Below are 19938 nucleotides of genomic sequence, written 5' to 3'. Positions count from 1 at the left end.
TATGATCAAGGAGAGATTCAACGCTGCATAAGAGGAGAACTGGAAATATCACCAGTCTTCAACTGTACGGTGCTTATCCAGGTTCTCATTTTTTCTCTTCATACATTGTGGAATGGACTGTAGCTTATATTTAAGTCCTCAGTAAATATAAATATATATTGAGTAACATGATGCAATTTAGTAATATATATATATATATATATATATATATATATATATATATATATATATGCACACACACAAAATATACACAGTGGTCTAAGTGGAAATTTATAAATGGCGGTATGGAAATGTAGAAGTGACCATATCTATCTATCTATATGTGTGTGTATATGTATATATATATATATATATATATATATATATATCTCTGTTTACCAGCCTTTTGGGCAGGGTCACTAGCTATAATGCACACCAGGGTGACTCCTGAAAATGTATCTTTCACCCCAATGTAAATACATCAATGCAAACACCCAAATGCCTTTTATGCTTCAAAGCATATTACATGACTATATACCATGAAAATAAAAACCTGTAATATTCTGTAACATTTTCACACTTCTCTTCCACATCTCCCCGATTCTACTCAACTATGACAAAACATCATAGTGAAGAATGTGATGTAAAAGAACTGCATACATGAAAATAAAGCAACAACTTCACATATCTGTTCATTTGGGCACATTGTCAGAACACCTAGTTCTTCATCATATGTCTAAGCACAATAGCAGAGCTTTATGTATTAATACATTGCAATACAAAGAACCACAAGCATCACAAAAGGATATACCTGTATGTAAAGCCCTCTTACCTGGATGATGAACCTTATAACAGAACAAGATTAGGTGCTGGCTTGTGATCAAAGAGTTGTATCAGCTGTTTGCTTGTAACCACCATAGCAGAGAGAAGTAAAGAATTAATTGCCAGTGTCAAATAACACAGAGCATAGAAATAATTTGTTAATGGTACTAAGAACACTTAGCTTTCTCTTGTCCATAACGAACCTCTTCATGCTTAATTGTTTTATACTGTTGTGATTACAACATTATGTATGACATGCAACACTAGCGCTAAAGAGATTGAAGGAATTGTTGGCTCCCTTCATTTATGAGATACATAGGTCTTCAAAGAGATCTCCCAGATGACAGCACTTCTGCCAAAACACAGAGAGCAGGGCCAACATATCCTAGTTCTGCCACATGATGGCTTGGCAAATATATTTCCCCTGCCTGGATAAAATCAAAACTATAATTTTGTTACACATATAAGACTGTAGTCATCATACCATTACAACAGAGCAGACAAAGATGAAAGTTTGGGAACAAGTGACTGTATCCAGTAATCGTTCCAGTATCAGTTCACTAACAGTATCTGAATTTCTGAGACAGTCTATTATTCAAGTACAAAATACACACATATATATATATATATATATATATATATATATATATATATATATATATATATATATATATATGTGTATATGTATATATATATGTATGTGTATATATATATATATATATATATATATATATATGTATATATATATATGTATATGTATATATATATATGTATGTGTGTATATATATATATATATATATATATATATACCTGTATGTGTATATATATATATATATGTATATATATGTATATATATGTATATATATGTATATATATATATATGTATGTGTATATATATATATATATATATATATATATATATATATATATATATATATATACCTGTGTGTGTGTGTATATATATAGATATATATATATACATATATGTGTATTTTGCATATATATACACACACACATATACATATATATATATATATATATATATATATATATATATATATACACATATATATATATATATATATATATATATATATATATATATATATACATACACACACACATATATATACACACACACACACAAAGCACTTATTACTACAGATGCTTAGGCTTGGTTTTCTGACAACCGAGCCCACTCGAACTTAGGGATAATTTTGCGCATCCTCGGATCTGAATCAAGGCAAAATGTCATCTTTGCATTGTCGGATCTTGCGAAGTTTTGGATTCCATAAGTACCATCCTCCCCAGGAGATCCAGCGCCATTGCTCACACAGAAACAGGGATAGCAGTGTTCTTGTCACTCCCCAGTGCCATTGCTCAGTACCATTGCTCATTCAGAAACAGGAGGGGTAGCAGTGTTCTTGTCACTTGACAAAAATTGACTGGAAATGATTGGAAATTAATTTTATTGAGGTTAATAATAATGTAGGGATAAAAAAGAGCCAAATTATGTGATTTTAGCTTGAAAAAATAATAGGGATTTTAGAAAACAAATTGGGATCGAAAACCAGAACACAAAGTTAATCCATATCCAAAACCAAAACCAAAACACAGGGGTCAGTGAGCATCTCTACTTATTACTATATAGTGCATATTTTGTAAAAAAAAACAAAAAAAAACAAACCTCAGTGGCCACTTTATTAAGTACACCTTGCTAGGTAGGACCCCCTTTAAATTAACTGTGGTATGGATTCAACAAGCTGCTGGAATCTCAGTTGCATGTCCATGCTGAAATTCTCCTGTTCCACCACATCCCAAAGATGCTATATTGGATTGAGATCTGGTGACTGTGGAGACCACTGAAGTAGACCGAACTTATTGTCATGTTCGTGGAACCATTTTGAGATGATATTTTGTTTGTGACATAGCGTGTTATCCTGAAAGTAGCTATTAGAAGATGGGTAGACTGTGCCATAAAGGGATTCATATGGTCAGCAACAATACTCTGGATGTGCTGTTAAACAATGCTTGGTCATTACTAATGTGTGCCAAGAAAACATTCCCCACACCTTTACACCACACCATCAGCTTGCTCCTATGACTCAAGGCAGAATGGAATCCATGGATTCATGTTCTTTACACTAAATTCTGATCCTAACATCTGCATGTTGCAGCAGAAGTCAAAATTCGTCATTCCAGGCAATGTTTTATTCAATCTTTATCTGTCCAGTTTTGGTGAGCCTGTGCCCACAGTTGATCTTTTGCTGCTGTTGCACATCCACTTCAAGGTTCGAAATGCTGTGCTTTGCTTTTCTGCATACCTGTTACAATCTTAAGGAAACCTATGTCAATCACAATTGGCACTAGCAGACCAGGTGCACATGGTCTAACGAATTCCCAAGTTGTCACCAAGAATCACCGCAAGGCAGGATGTGCTTTGCTGCCGAGAACTCGCAGGTTGCGGCCCCCTGGACTGCCTTGGAATGTAACAACAGGGTAAAAATAAGAGAGAAGTACCTTGGGGGTGCTGTGTAAACAGGAACAAGCCGGAAACTGGTACACGGAGAATCAGGCAGAGGATTGTCAGACAGGCAAGGTTCGGTACACAGGAGATCAGGCAGCACTTGGTCAGACAGGCAAGGTTCAGTACATAGGAGATAAGTCAATTTTCACACTCAGTAGCAGGAGAGGTAAGTTTCGTTACAGTACCCCCTGCTGTAAGGGTGGACTCCGAACACCCTAATAGTGTTTGTTAGGATACTTCTTGTGGAACTGCTTGAGTAAACGTGGTGCATGAATGTCCGAAGCTTTAACTCAGGGGCGCTTCTCAGGACCAATCGACAAGAAATTCTCTTTTTGATTCTCTTTTTGAAAAGAGTTGAGGAGAGAGAGATCATGTTAACCCAACGAGACCCCTTCTTGTCTTGCTAGCCTTTCCCAGAAGGATAGGCCAAGTACCAGTATGGTGACCATCTTCTCCACAATAGAGACACAATTTGTCCTTAAATCTTCTCTCCCTTTCTACAGGAGAAAGATGAGCCTGGCCTAGCTTTAATGCGCTCCTCAGGGGGTGCGGGAGGAGCCTAAAACTGAGAGGCTAGATGAATGGTGGGCGCTGAGTCTGTTCTTTCTCCTGTGATCTTTCTTGGAATCGTAAGTCCACTTTTATGCACAAAGATATGAGATAGTCAAAAGAAGATGGAAGATCACGGGAAGCCAATTCGTCTTTTATTTTATCAGATAACCCTTGCCAAAATGCCACAAAAGCCTCATTGTTCCAACGTAATTCGGATGCCATTGTCCTAAATTGGACAATGTATTGTCCCACTGGCTTAGAATCTTAACGTAGGCAAAGAATTCCTGTGGCCTTGCTTGATACCTACCATGGTTCATCAAATATTTTTTTGAAAGCTTTCAAAACTTCAAAACAATCCTTTAAAACAGTATAATTTCTTTCCCACAGAGGTGAAAGCCCAGGCGAAGGCCTGAAAAGAAAGAAGAGATATAATATAGGCGACATTACCAGGCAGCAATTTGAATTGAATCGCACACTGGTTTAAAACTCTTCTACATAGTTTGTGATTTCCATCAAACTGTCACGGGCACTAGGAGTCTTTGCCCAGGATATCACCAGATGATGTTCTTACCAGAGTAATATAGCTGGTACTATGGTCCTCTGGTAGCAGGGTGACAACGGAACAGGAGAATCAGCAGATGGTGAGAGAATGCTCAAGGAAAGTCTATGACTAGCAGCAACTGGTAATGACTTAGATGTATGAACACGAGGAACCAGATGGACAAGTAAACGTGAGGAGAGAGTCAGTGGTCTGCGTACAGCAAGTTCTACCCCTGCTATAGTGAGGAGGAATGTCCAGGAGTAGAGAGGAGGTAGTGAAAGTCAGTGGTTTGCGTATAGCAAGTGTACCACTGTCTATAGTGAAGGAATGGGTTCCAGGTGCAAGTAGGTAACGGGGAAGTCAGTGGTCTGCGTACAGCAAGTTGTACCACTGCTTATGTGAGAGGATACTTGAAACTGGTGCCAATGGGAAACAGGAGTCAGTGGTCTGCGTTCAGCAAGTTGTACCACTGCTATATATATGTGAGGAGGGGCACGAGGAGATAAATGGAATACAGAGAATACACGGGGGGCACACGGAACCTGATCCCACGATGATCACCACAATACAATAATAACTGACAAGCGCTGCTTGAAGTATACAAAGTCACTATAGAAATCCAGGTAATAGGAAACAAAGTCAATAATAACAATAGCTTCAGTAGATGAAAGACTCCGGAGATGAACACAACACAGTCCAGACGGATATGCAATACAATAGCAAAGTCAATGGAAAGTATGCATACCGCGGTTCAGGAGAGCAGGCTGTCAAGGAGAAGTGCAGGGATACCTGAACGGCTGAACGCCGGCAGGAGGAGAGACCACTGGAGGATGGAAGCGATAATCAGGTTGGTGCAGCGCACAAAAGGTAACCGGTAATCAAAGGAGCAATACTCAGGAAGCAGTAGTAAGTAAAACTGGAAACATGATGAACACGGGAGAGTTGAGGCTGTCTGGTATCCGGCAGTAGTAGCGGAGGCAGCGGAGGGGAGACACGCTGAACACAGGAGAGTAGAGACGGTCTGGAATCCGGCAGCAGTAGCAGATAGGAATCAGTGGAGAGCTGACACGATGAACACAGGAGAGTTGAGACGGTCTGGAACCCGGCAGTAGTAATGGAGGCAGCGGAGAGCAGACACGCTGAACACAGGAGAGTTGAGGCGGTCTGGAATCCGGCAGCGGTAGCAGATATTTTGCGCAGAAGTTCCTTGGGAGGCTAACGCCTGGCAACATTGCAGCAATTGTTGTTGGCGAACATCCTGTTGTTCAATACGGGTAACCAGATACTGCAGCATCTCTTTAGCTGTAGGTTCCGATCCTGGGTCTGTCATGCCTGATCTTACTGTCACGGGCACTAGGAGTCTTTGCCCAGGATATCACCAGATGATGTTCTTACCAGAGTAATATAGCTGGTACTATGGTCCTCTGGTAGCAGGGTGACAACGGAACAGGAGAATCAGCAGATGGTGAGAGAATGCTCAAGGAAAGTCTATGACTAGCAGCAACTGGTAATGACTTAGATGTATGAACACGAGGAACCAGATGGACAAGTAAACGTGAGGAGAGAGTCAGTGGTCTGCGTATAGCAAGTTGTACCACTGCTATAGTGAGGAGGAATGTCCAGGAGTAGAGAGGAGGTAGTGAAAGTCAGTGGTCTGCGTAAAGCAAGTTGTACCACTGCTTATGTGAGAGGATACTTGAAACTGGTGCCAATGGGAAACAGGAGTCAGTGGTCTGCGTTCAGCAAGTTGTACCACTGCTATATATATGTGAGGAGGGGCACGAGGAGATGAATGTAATACATAGGATACACGGGGGCACACGGAACCTGATCCCACGATGATAACCACAATACAATAATAACTGACAAGCGCTGCTTGAAGTATACAAAGTCACTATAGAGATCCAGGTAATAGGAAACAAAGTCAATAGTAACAATAGCTTCAGTAGATGGAAGACTCCGGAGATGAACACAACACAGTCCAGACGGATATGCAATACAATAGCAAAGTCAATGGAAAGTATGCATACCGCGGTTCAGGAGAGCAGGCTGTCAAGGAGAAGTGCAGGGATACCTGAAAGGCTGAACGCCGGCAGGAGAAGAGACCACTGGAGGATGGAAGCGGTAATCAGGTTGGTGCAGCGCACGAAAGGTAACCGGTAATTAAAGGAGCAATACTCAGGAAGCAGTAGTAAGTAAAACTGGAAACATGATGAACACGGGAGAGTTGAGGCTGTCTGGTATCCGGCAGTAGTAGCGGAGGCAGCGGAGGGGAGACACGCTGAACACAGGAGAGTAGAGACGGTCTGGAATCCGGCAGCAGTAGCAGATAGGAATCAGTGGAGAGCTGACACGATGAACACAGGAGAGTTGAGGCTATATATATGTGAGGAGGGGCACGAGGAGATGAATGTAATACATAGGATACACGGGGGCACACGGAACCTGATCCCACGATGATAACCACAATACAATAATAACTGACAAGCGCTGCTTGAAGTATACAAAGTCACTATAGAGATCCAGGTAATAGGAAACAAAGTCAATAGTAACAATAGCTTCAGTAGATGGAAGACTCCGGAGATGAACACAACACAGTCCAGACGGATATGCAATACAATAGCAAAGTCAATGGAAAGTATGCATACCGCGGTTCAGGAGAGCAGGCTGTCAAGGAGAAGTGCAGGGATACCTGAAAGGCTGAACGCCGGCAGGAGAAGAGACCACTGGAGGATGGAAGCGGTAATCAGGTTGGTGCAGCGCACGAAAGGTAACCGGTAATTAAAGGAGCAATACTCAGGAAGCAGTAGTAAGTAAAACTGGAAACATGATGAACACGGGAGAGTTGAGGCTGTCTGGTATCCGGCAGTAGTAGCGGAGGCAGCGGAGGGGAGACACGCTGAACACAGGAGAGTAGAGACGGTCTGGAATCCGGCAGCAGTAGCAGATAGGAATCAGTGGAGAGCTGACACGATGAACACAGGAGAGTTGAGACGGTCTGGAACCCAGCAGTAGTAACGGAGGCAGCGGAGAGCAGACACGCTGAACACAGGAGAGTTGAGGCGGTCTGGAATCCGGCAGCAGTAGCAGATAGGAATCAGCTGAGTGCAGACACGATGAACACAGGAGAGTTGAGACGGTCTGAGATCCGACAGCAGTAGCAGATAGGAATCAGCTAAATGCATACACGATGAACACAGGAGAGTTGAAGTGGTCTGGAAACCACAATCGTAGTAGACAGGAATCAGCTGGCGCTGAATACACGAGGAAACACAGGAACACCTTCAGAGGCTCATGGGGAATGAGACTCCAAGATCAGGCCACAAGGTAATGATCACAGGTGGTTTAAATAAGGAGGGTTACCTGATCATTCAATTAATTAAAAGCAACAGGTACTGAAGGTTTCATAAGGGCTGCACATGCGCAGACCCTCAGGATGGCGGATGGCCACGGTTCCTGAACACAGGAGAAATGGCACTCACAGTCCGGTGAGTGACACAAACATTAGAGGGTTGGGAATTCAAAACTGTGCGGTAGAGGTGGAGGCAAGAACAGAAACAGACTCAGCAGGGGTAACCTCTGACCGAGGTGGTACCAGGGTATTTTGTAGAGAATCCAGCCGGATGGATAAACCCTGAAGAAACTGCAGGCGTTCCTGATTAGCCTCCTGCTTCTCTACTCTCACCAGCAGATGTTGGAATAAATCCTTTGGAGAAGTATCACCTGCTGGGTCCATACTGGTCAGTGCAAACTGTTACAATCTTAACAGTTTCAATCTGTGTCAACTGTGTCAATCCCAATTGGCACTAGCAGACCAGGGGCGCGGAGTCTAACTAGTTCTCCGGTTTCCACCAAGAACCGCCGAAAGGCAGCATGGGCTTTGTTGTGAGAACTCGCAGCAACAGGGTAAAAATAAGAGAGAAGTACCTTAGGGGTGCTGCGTAAACAGGAACAAGCCGGAAACTGGTACACGGAGGATCAGGCGGAGGATTGTCAGACAGGCAGGGTACAGTACACAGGAGATAAAGCAGCACTTGGTCAGATAGGCAAGGTTTGGTACACAGGAGATTAGGTACACACATGGAGCAGCACAGGAGTCAGTAGCACGGCTAACAAGTTGCAATGACACTGTGCAAGTGTCAGTGCGAACTTTATGTAGAAAGGAACGTTTGAAAAACCGCCCCTAGAAACGAGCCATGTGACCCGCCACCTGGAAGTGCTGTACGTAGCACAGAGAAGCCAGTACAAGGAGAGGTAAGTTTTGTTACAATACCACTGTTTCAATGTATGGTTATTTGAGTTACTGTCACTTTCCTGCCAGATATGCCATTTTCCTCTGACCTTTTTCATTTAAGGCATTTTCGCTCTTGCTGGATGTTTTTTTTGTTTTTGAGAACCATTCTCTGTAACATTTAGAGGATGTTGTGCATGAAAATCCAAGGAGATCAGCAGTTTCTGAGATACTCAAACTACCCTTTCTGGCGCCAACAATCATTCCATGGTCAAAGTCACTTATATCACTGTTCTTTTCCATTATAGTGTTTGGTCTAATAAACAACTAAACCTCTTCTCCATGTATGTACGCTTTAATGAATTGAGTTAATTTAATAGCTGCTACATGATTTTCTGATTATTGCCTTAAAGAGCAGGTATTATTATACCATACGATCTGAAGCCTAACAGACAAAGGAGCAGACTGTCCTCTGGAGTTCCTCAAAGAAGCTGGGTGATCCTCACAGGAACTGTCTGTAGAACATAGACAACCTTTGGGAGAATATTAATTTTAATGTTCACCCACCCCAACCAGGGGGTAAATGTATCAATATGCGGGTTCTTCAACACCCGCGTGTTCAGCCTCTTCCGCGATTAAATTTCAAGCGGCGCTGCATTGTAAAGGGAAGTTAACCCTTTACAATGCAGCGCCGCTTGAAATTTAATCGCGGAAGAGGCTGAACACGCGGGTGTTGAAGAACCCGCATATTGATACATTTACCCCCAGGAGAACCTTTACGAGGACCAAACTCCAGGTCTCTGAGGATCTTCACAAATAGTGCAATGTAATTTGACTTAAATAGTTGTGAATTGGATTTGGTCAGAGCGATCCCCAGATGCTGAATATGTGAAGTATTCCATTTACATGGGAATGACGATTTAAGGTGGACTACTATTTGTTCAGTGGAGTGTATTGTATGTTTAATAGCTAGCACTCACAGTCTGTTGCTTGAAAAGCTTCTGTGTTCAAATAGCCGATCATTCGGCAGAAGGCTTCATTGCTAAAATGAAGATAAAAGTAACTGCTCACAAAGTCTTAATACTTGATGCATTTCTTCATACAAATGGTTTAATCAGAAATATTATATTGATGCAATCTTCAATGCCAGATTAAATATCCCAACGAATCTTTGAGAAAGTCATTATTAACGATGAAACGCATCAGGTGCTATTAATAAAGAAAGACGTGCCATCCTCGATAGAATGATATCAACATTTTCATGTTGACTCCTTTTTTCTTGTTGCTTTGTAATTCGGAGACAACTTTATTTAACAAATGTCCTTTTTCCATGTACCTCTTTTGTAATAATTTAAACTTCTTTAATTAAAAAATTAAATATAAAAAAAGAAATGGGTGCGTAAGGAAGGTGGTGTGTTTGCATGATTACTCGGTCCAAGCCTTTGAAGTTTTGAGACACTGTTTTTGCTACTCGTACCTTAGAGGAAAACAGTAGGAAACATCTCCAGTTATTTGCTACCGTCCGGTTTAGGATTTGAACAAATCTATTTAAGTCACTCTTGGATCCCATGCTACACAATTTGGGACATTAAATGTCCTAATGGAATTTATTGACTATGTCAGACACACAACCTTATATCCCCGCATAACAGTATGGTTTTGTCTGTATTTGTTATTCAGCTACAATTTGTCGATTTTTATGAGAATTTAGATGTCTCTTATTATATTTTACATTTTAAGACTAAACAGTATATTTTTTAACCAACTATTTTAATAGAATTCTTGCCATGTTTCTTATCTGTCACTTGGAGTTTGTTTAATTTTAGCGATTGTTTAGTAGCTTTATTTTATTAATACTATTACTGATTCAGTATATAAACCTATGGATTATGGTTGGAATATAACTTACTGGTGATGTCTGTTCTTCTTTTTTTAAGTATCCAAACTGACCAATCACTGGACGTGATGGAAACTGGCTGCATTCATAAAAAAAAGCTCACATGAATACATACTGCAGTCAGTGCCAATAAATCAGAAATGCTAATGCTATCCAATATAGCATAACTGCACTACAAAACATAAACTATTAAAACAATATACACATTATTAATTTAAAACATATACTAAACACATATATTATAGTATTTAGCTAGTTATAGTATTCATTAATTAGTCACAAATACAGCTACATACTTGTAGGCGTGTCTGAAGTATTTTTATAGAAAACAATTTGGACAAGAGAGTAGTCTAGCAGGGGTAGGCAAAAAAGAGGAGAACATCTATACTAAATATCCCTATTTGCATGCTCTGACCAAGATCATATACATAGTAAGTATTATATAGACAATAAATAATATTCTGGAGAATAGGGAGTCAAAGAAAAAAAGTCCATGTCAAGAGAAATACTTTCAGCAGAGTGCAGAGATGGGGCCAGTGATTACCATGACTCATGATCCCTGGTGCTCAGTCTCACATAATTGAGGCTAAGTAAATAGAGACTGAGCATCAGGAAGGACATCCCGTGCTACACTGCCAGTATAGTTGCCGGGCCTGTGGCCTTGCTAATAACCCTATAGTCATTGACCCAGCGCTACAACTGGGATCCATCCTACTGTGAAAGGGCCTAGGGAACAAGGGTAGCACTAACCGTAAATCCCTTCCCCGCACCCCAGGGACTTACCAGGAATCCCGTGGTCCAAACTCGGCGATCAAACCCATCAGCATTTCAGTCTAGGGAAGAACAGTAGGGATACCAGATGGAAGGGAAGGGGTGTGATGAAAATGCATGATTCCCTCAGCCTTCCACTCCGAAGCCACGCCAAACTCCTGGCCAAGGGGAAAAAAGAGGATGGTCCCAAACTGGGGTGAGGGGAGAGGGATGTTTCAACAGGCTTATTCATGGAGTCCCACACAGAGAATGTCTACCGTAGGGATTGTGTTTGCCGCGGGCAGGCGGTGCCGTTCAGGGAGCCAAGGAAGGAATTCCAGCGGACCAGGGGCAAACATGTAATTTTCAAGGTTGACCTTTTAGAATGTGGGGCGACGTGCCAAGACATCGGTTGGCTAAGACGGATGGCTTGATAGTACCTGCGAAACAAGTGCAGTCCCAGGCCACCAGGTATTGAGGACCTGGCGAGTAGATTTTGGTGCGGATCCAAGGTCTGTGGTCACTCCAGATGAAGTTGTTGCACAAAGCTTGTATAGCTGCAAAGGTTCAGGCGGCACCGGGACGGCTAGAGTCGGAAACAGGTAAAGGAATTTGGGTAGCACAGACAATTTTGATGGCGTTGACTCTACTTACCCAGGAGATGATGTGTTTCCGCTAGTGAAGGAGGTCCTGCTCGAGTTTGTGTATCAGGGATGCAAAATTTGCTTTGTACAGGAGAAAATAAGATCTTATCCCCTAGATTGTTAGTGAGTCAAACCACCACTGGAAGGTGAAATTAAGCTTGAGAAGCTTTTTGAGGGGGCCAGGTAGTCTAAGGCACTTTTTATTTAAAAAAATGACAGTAAAGTGGCTGGCAGCTGGCAATAATTCGGCCCTGTTTATTCATACACATAAATAGAACAGATCTAAAAGATAGTTCATGAATTGCAGTAAATTTTGGTCCAAAAAGACAAGTGTTACCACCAAAAATAAATAATAATAATAAATCTATTTAGTGAATGCTGGATAGCTGACAGATTCCCAACCAGTGTTTCAGACCACATCTGTGTTACCAATATCGTCAGGCATAATGTAAGCTGTACATTAATGTGAACACTGCTTTAAACAAACCCTACCATTCAACCAAATTTATATTACCCTATAAAACCAACATTAATCTCCACTCACACTCAATTAAAATAAAAATTATAAAAATAAGTGTTATAGTTACTTAGCCAGTGCTGCACATCAGACTGCAGATGATAATAGGTCATTTACTTTCTGCATTTTCTATGTCAGACAAACACTAGAGCACTAAATACAAAATTGTAACAATACACTAGAGATAAAAGTAATGGCAGCCATTTTGTTGAGGCTAAACTTCATGAAAACATATGCAGATGCTCATGGAAATGTGTCCTAGGCTTCAGACCATGTGTTATAGTTCATGTAATATACCTACTAATTGGAAGGCTCCATAATTAGAGAGAGGGGGGGTTTTCTGGAAACCTTCCTTAAGTGCGCCCCTGACTTAAACCTTGAAAGGAAAAGTGCCATGAGTACTACTACTTGACTGAAGTTGTCAAGTTCTGTGGCTGAAAGAAGAGTGTTTATGATCTATCTAACCAATACATATTGGAAAATGTGGAGCTAATTGTGTTCTGCTTTTTTTCAGGAATTAATAAATTCACAAAGAAAATTAGAAGTCCTTATACTATCGACAATAATGAGCTTCTCGACTTCCTCTCCAGAGTTCCTTCTGATGTAGAATTGGTGAGTGGTGTGTGTATATATATATATATATATATATATATAGTTTGTTTTACTAGAGATGAGCGAGGAGTTCAATCACAGAGAATTTTCCCAGTATCTCAAATACTTTGACAAACTTAACCACAGGAGAGTCGCTCATGTTTGCATGTTATCTACATATTAGAATTATATTTTGTGTGCTCTGTTGAATAGGTTCTCGTACAAACCCCTTATATGTATTTCACTTAAATTTTCCATGTAAGTGATAATACTTTCAAAGTGATGTAGCGGTTAAGCACGACAGTTAGACAAGACATATCCAATCGTCTCTTACACACAACATATAATCTCCCCCCAACCCTGTTCTTTTTCCTTTTTACCCACATGGCCACCTTGTCACTCACAAGAATTTCGGCATCAGAACATAGCGGCAGTGAGCTTTACATCACTTGAAAGAGCGACAGTTACATTCATGGTATTAAGGGGGAAATGTGAGGAGCCAGCGGGTATTTAATGCGTTTAAGGAATGATTGTACAATAGACAGGCGCCGGGTCCCCACATAGCCCCTTAATAGCATGAATGTAACTTTCGCTCTTTCAAGTGACATAAATCTGACTGGCGCTATGTTCTGATGCCAGAATTCTTCACATATCTGTATTAACTCCATATCAGAATTACACCATTCTGAGTTTTTTTGTTGCGCTAAGTGTTGTCGGCATGATGGTCGTCGCTGGAATGACTACCACAGCCCCAGCCGTGGCACACAGAGAGTATTAAGAGCCTCCAGAGATGATGCCGTATTTGAGCACTATAAATCTAAATCTAATTAAAAGACTGTCCTCCACAAATAAAACCAATACCGCTGTACAGCTAAAGCTATTTTATATCTGTTGTAAACACGCTCTCCTTTAAAGCCAAGTGGCTTTTCTTCACATTCAACTGATTACTTCCCCCAGTTCCTACTATTACCTCCTTCAAAGTTCCTACTACTAACTCCTTCACAGCCCAAGATATAGCCAATCACCCTGATAGTCGCTTTCTTACCGCCAAACTCATACCACTCAGTCCTTTCCTCCTTAACCCTATAAAACATGAGAAGCTTGTTAAATTATTATCCAGCTCTCACTTAACAACTTATTCACCACTTAACCAGGAAATGCAATTGCGTTTTATATGGGGTGGTGACAGTTCAGTGAACGCAAGCAAATAGTCACTACCGCTTCCAACAACAGACTCAAGTGGTTCATCAATACCATAGGTTCCATACCCAATTACTTGTTTTTACTGCAGTTAATATTAATCAAGGTATGATTTTATTTTCTAACACCAGGCTGTGTGGTTGTATGTTCTTCTCTGGATTCAATGTCCTTAATGCTGTTTGACTCACCCACTTGGTCACATAGCCTGCTGTTGGTATCGCCTATGTTTAGCCCCATTACTAGAACACTTTCATAGCATAACATAGTATCAGGGCACAAGAAAACATTTTAAACAATGTCACCATCATGACACAAAATGGAAAAAAAAACATGATTTAAAGCAGCTTTGTGTGGTGGGAAACAGCTTACATAAATCCTTGTTGTGTTTCCTGGCACAGATATCTTGTTCTTATTACAACTTATCATTTCAAATCTCTCCATCTAGTGTTTCTCAATCCCAGCTGTAACCTGCATTCTGATACAAGGGCTCGATTTGGTTCTCAGGCTGAGAAAAAAAGAAAGAGATATCCATATACTTTCTATTAAACGGTGCATCTATTTGACCATTCTCTCTCTGACCTTGTGTTTTCAAACAGGTGCGGTATCGTGAACTAAAAGCAGACCCCAACCACAGCCCCAGCAAAAGGAAGAAAAATAATCTTGGTTAGCCCCGCTACTCATCCAGGAGAAAAGCATCTGCTCCCGTTAGATAAAGGGAAGCCCTCCGGCTCCATGCGCATTTTCATTCTTTATGTTACCTTATTTATTTTTATTTTTTTTACATGATAAAGACATTTTGTAAATATTGTATAAAGGCAGATACCACTGTACAAAACTAATTTGATATACATTTAGAAGTTCTTCTCTTGCTGTGTGAATGCTCTGCCTAGGTTAGTAGTGTGATGCTCTCAATGAAATTATTTTAGCGGCATTCAGTATAGTATAAATGCTGTCTCTAGAGCAGAACATGGCATTGGGCTGGCATATGCATTTAAAGGCTGCACACTTATGTATGCACGTGCTTTAGCCAAAAAGCTATATTTAATAAATAAAGCAATTATTTGGGGTTATGAATAATAATATGCACTTTTGGATTCAGTGCCTAACGGGTCCCTGGTGTCAGTGTGTATATATACGTCATGACCTATTACTTTCTCATTGTCTGTTCTCCAACTATTCAGAAGTACACTTAGAACCCCAAGGACTATCTCACTTACAACACACCATGTCCCGCCATGCAGACTATAGAATCCATAGATTATTTGCACATAGAATGTATGTATAATGTATTTCTAATAAGTCAGCCTTTTAAGAGATGAACAAGTGTCTGGGACAACACAAATTAATAACATTGGATGGGACATATCGGTTATTTGTTCAGTTGTGTTATGAATGGTGACTGGTGAAAATCTACTTGTCTATCCATAAGACCAAAACAGGAATTAATCTCTCTCGCACAATTGATAGCAGAATGTGAACTGAAGTCTGTATACTGCACTGTCAGACATAGTGGTATAGATGGTTTAGAGGATAAGAGCAAAAAAATGTAAAACCTCATCATTCACTAATTCTCTGTTTAAGTGTAAGAATTGCACGGGTGCATACCTGGGTATTTCTACATGTGTCATATGACAGAATTTTACGGTATGAATTTATATATCGAGAAAACAAACTGGTATAACTTATGGCCCATTCAGTTTTTTATTCACAATTAATAAAGTGCTATTTACAGTCAAATATATTTTTATGATTATATAACAGAAACATATAACAATAGAATGTATAAAGGAATTACCTTAGTTTACATTTAAAAATGCAGTAAAATTTGTTGATGTAAAATAGTGGCAAAGATTTACCGTATTTAGGGGCCTATCCAACCCTTTTTTATTTAACCCCTTAACTCGCTAGTTATTGAGATGCATTAACAATAGCTGTGTAGACAGGGCCGATGCCACTGGAATTAGGTTTTTTTTTTGAGAGGGGGGGGGGGTGTTATTTTCTATCCATGCTTCCAGCTTTCATGAGATTTTTAAAAGTTCTGGTTAAGATTTAAATTGAGGCTGTCACTTTCTTATTTTCATATCCTATATATTTTATATATATATCTTATCAAATGAGTAGCTCCCGTCTGCTGACTTACGGTATGTTTATTTCTAAATCAGATGTGATTGGTAAATATGTTAAGTGTGAAGTAAAATTCACTCTTCCTTATGCTGCATCCATAATACTTGTTAGTTTAAGTTATAGCAGAGTCACATTTGCTGTGGAGCCACATTTAGTCATGGGACTTCACTGCAAAAACATTTTCCATTATCAGATGACTGACCTGACTTCTGTGCAAAAATGCACATAGAACATAGGTAATTATACATCATACATGCCTACTCTCCCGAAATGTGGGTAGCTCTCCCTAACTTCTGGGAGAGCAGGCCACCCTCCCACGTCCAGCCCACTTCCTACTGAAGGGGGCCTCAATAACATGTAATGCGCCGAATCGGCACATTACACCACCCTGTCAATGCTGATGTCACCTGACCTCAGAAAATGTAGACAAGTATGCTACACATACACAAAACATTGCACCACCCCCCCCCCCCCCCCCAAAGGATAGTCCCATGGGGTCAGATCAAATGTGTCCAAATTTATTAGAAATATGAAAAATGGATCACCATAACTCACACTATAGGGGGACAACTGACAGAATCTTGTTGGTTTCTATGGAGAACACTACCAATGGGAGGCTATAATGAACAAACAAAGAGGCACTACATCTAAAAGAGAAATAGTTGGGAATTAAGAATTTTTGGGGATAATTGGTTTTATTTCAACCTTTCCTACTATAGCAAAGCTACATGTAAATTTCTAAGTTAATGTTATATATTCATCTCAGCTATCCAAGTCTTTATAAGAATAGTTGCCAACTGCCCTTAATTTCCAGGGACAGTTCCATGTTTAAAAGATCTGTCCCTGAAATATTTTCCCTGGATATGTCCCTATTATTAAGTATTGATCCAACTCTACAGCAAAATGAATTTTAGCCTGTATATAAAAAAAATCTCACTATTTTTGCTTTTTTATATGTTAATATTTGTTAAAGAGGTATATTAAAAGTGCAAAAAGTGCAATATAACAAAGTTCAATAAACATGTTATGATGGTGACTGTAGTGCTTCACATGCAGCTGCTAAACAGCAACGTGCCCCTGGACTATCTATCCAGATAGGCAACCCTGCTATATGTCCTTTACTAAGATTAAATAAAGGTTAGCAGTAAGATATCTCGTTGTGAGGTGACAGCTTCACATGCTAATCCACATATATGTCTTCTCTGTATTTCTGGAATTGCTGAGAGGTTGTGACTGCAGCAATGTCTCTCCACACACATCAGTAAGTGACGTATGAATGGACTAATCTAGAGCTACCTCGACAATGAGTCAGGCAAAGCAGAAAGTGCCCTGTGAAGTCTTTCACCCTTATTTCTTCATGAACAATTTATATAATAATGTCCCTGGTTTGTTATTCCCTTTGATGGCACACAAAGGCAGCTTTCTTGTTTATTTATGTACATTTATAAATGATTTTTAGTCCTAATAATGCAAGGAAACTTCAATAATGACCAACTAAGTATAAAGTATATAGAAAGTGTACTGCACAAAAAGGGAATTTTCTTCTTTTTGAACTTTATATCTTTTGTAATATAGCGCTGTAAAAAATGACATCTTTTTCTCTACTTTTTATTAACCTTTCTAGCTTTATTGTATATGATTAATTTTGAATATTACTGTGGTATGTGCCTGCTTCCCTGTTTAATGCACTAGTCTGATGGTTCTTACTCCTCATAGTTCACCACTGACTATGAATATGATATTTAATAGGGGATGTAGTGATATGGGACATACGTGTAAGAAATACAATCCTAAAACAATTAAAAATAATGTAACAACCAGGTGATCTGATGATTGTTTTGAACTATCTGGAACTAATGAATGAACTTGACTGGTTGCTATAAATTATAAGCATAGCCCTTGATTTATTCATACAAACGGGTATTTGGAACAACTAACGATAATCTATAAGGCCCTGGATAGTGCAATTTTATAGATTCATTTGGTCAGTTCATGTAAGAACTAAATACAGGTTTAATTTCACACTTCTTAGCATTATGCTTGTTCTAAAATACATAACTTACTACATGAAACTTTCAGGATTGGAAACCAAAGAAAAAGAGCTCATGGGCTGGGGGCAGGAGGGCATCTGCCCACCGGGCCACTCCCTTAGTGGGCTACCTTGGGCTAGGTCACTGAGCCACCTGCATTTTTATTCCTTTAAAATATTCCTAAAAGGCTGCCGAGTCGAATCTTGCCCCCTGGACTTAAATTTGACAGTCCTCCTCTTCCCAGGCAAATACATCATTTACTGACCTTGAGCTAATCCCCAGTACAGTAAGTAGGGTACAGAGTAAGGTCAACAGTCAAACTTGGAGTTGAATTGAGTGGGGCAATTTTTGGAGCAGGGTGAAGCTGAATAACATTGATTGAACTACTAAATAATTAAACCATAATTAAATCACTAAGTGATACTGTGCCATTAAACTAAAGACACATACTCAACATGGATCTTCCCACGTGATTGGTTTAGTTTGTATAATGTAGGGTTGGATATATACAAATCTTTCTCAGTTTTTCTGAATTATTTAAATTAAAATGAATAACCTTTAGGTTATCATTGAAATAGTCACACAAATCCACATTAGCATCAGGAATCTAGAGGTTACAATTTACATCTAGAATATATTGGGGGGGCATATGCAGGATTATATTTGATGTAACACACTTATTAAGCACCATACTGTATGTACATGGAAACCTCAGTTTGTGTAGCAGAGAATGCCTTGTTACAACAGTTTACTAACTACAAGCTTACTGTCCTATAAGCAGCATGGTAATTTATTGTCAATTGTGTCTGTGTGTGTGTGTTGATTCTTAAATAGCATTATTATGAATCGAAATTATTTACAATAAATTCATTTTTAAAATGGCTATTGGGGGGTTATTTAAACAATTTATTACAAATCTGTTGACAAAGACTGTACCTTGTACTAAAATTATATTAATCAGTTGTTTGCATTGCTGAATAGAGTGTAACATATTTATTTTTCACATAGGGGCTCTAAACATTTGGTTCCCTTCCCAACGCAGGTGCTCTGAATATATTACTAAGCCATATCTCACCAAGCCTTATATATGTGCTATCCATTATCCCAGGGCTGAGGTCTCTGTTCAATAACCTGTGTGCCAGAACCGGACTGTCTAGGGAAGTTAGATTCACAGGGCATTGTAATCATCCCTAATACTGCAGACATGTCCTATTGCCTTCATTCTTTACAACTGATTGGCTTTAAAGGCTTGTTCCCTACAACTTGTATTCACTTGTTGCTTGTCTAATAAAATAAATGCAATAAAATAATAATAATCTGATGTAATTATTGTGCACTGTATCTACTAACTAGAAGAAAAAAGCATAGGCTCGGACATATGAGACTTCTCATAATCATTGATCCTTTCTCCAAAGGCTTCATACACAGAACCCTAAGCTTAGGTCAGGTAGCTTTTTGCATTTTGCAAATAAGCAAAAGGTGCTACTATCATAGGGCCATGAATCACAGAGCCAACCAACTCTTCTTAATATG

General features: G+C 39.7%; 1 protein-coding gene across 5 annotated transcripts in view; it reads left to right on the top strand.

The window, feature by feature from the left end:
* Positions 1–19723, top strand: part of MCTP1 (multiple C2 and transmembrane domain containing 1) — a 663759-nt gene extending 644036 nt beyond the window's left edge. For all 5 annotated transcript variants that reach the window (XM_075181055.1, XM_075181045.1, XM_075181079.1 and 2 more), the window contains 2 exons: positions 12975–13072; positions 14848–19723. In XM_075181055.1, the coding sequence (XP_075037156.1) occupies positions 12975–13072; positions 14848–14919 (170 nt within the window). In that variant the 3' untranslated portion in view covers positions 14920–19723. The remainder of the gene's footprint in view (positions 1–12974; positions 13073–14847) is intronic.
* The last annotated feature ends 215 nt before the right edge of the window (positions 19724–19938 follow it).

This window comes from Mixophyes fleayi, chromosome 1 (genome assembly GCF_038048845.1).
Source record: "Mixophyes fleayi isolate aMixFle1 chromosome 1, aMixFle1.hap1, whole genome shotgun sequence".
Taxonomy (NCBI): domain Eukaryota; kingdom Metazoa; phylum Chordata; class Amphibia; order Anura; family Limnodynastidae; genus Mixophyes; species Mixophyes fleayi.
The sequence above is the reverse complement of the archived record's forward strand: the minus strand, read 5'-3'. Positions and strand labels throughout refer to the sequence as shown.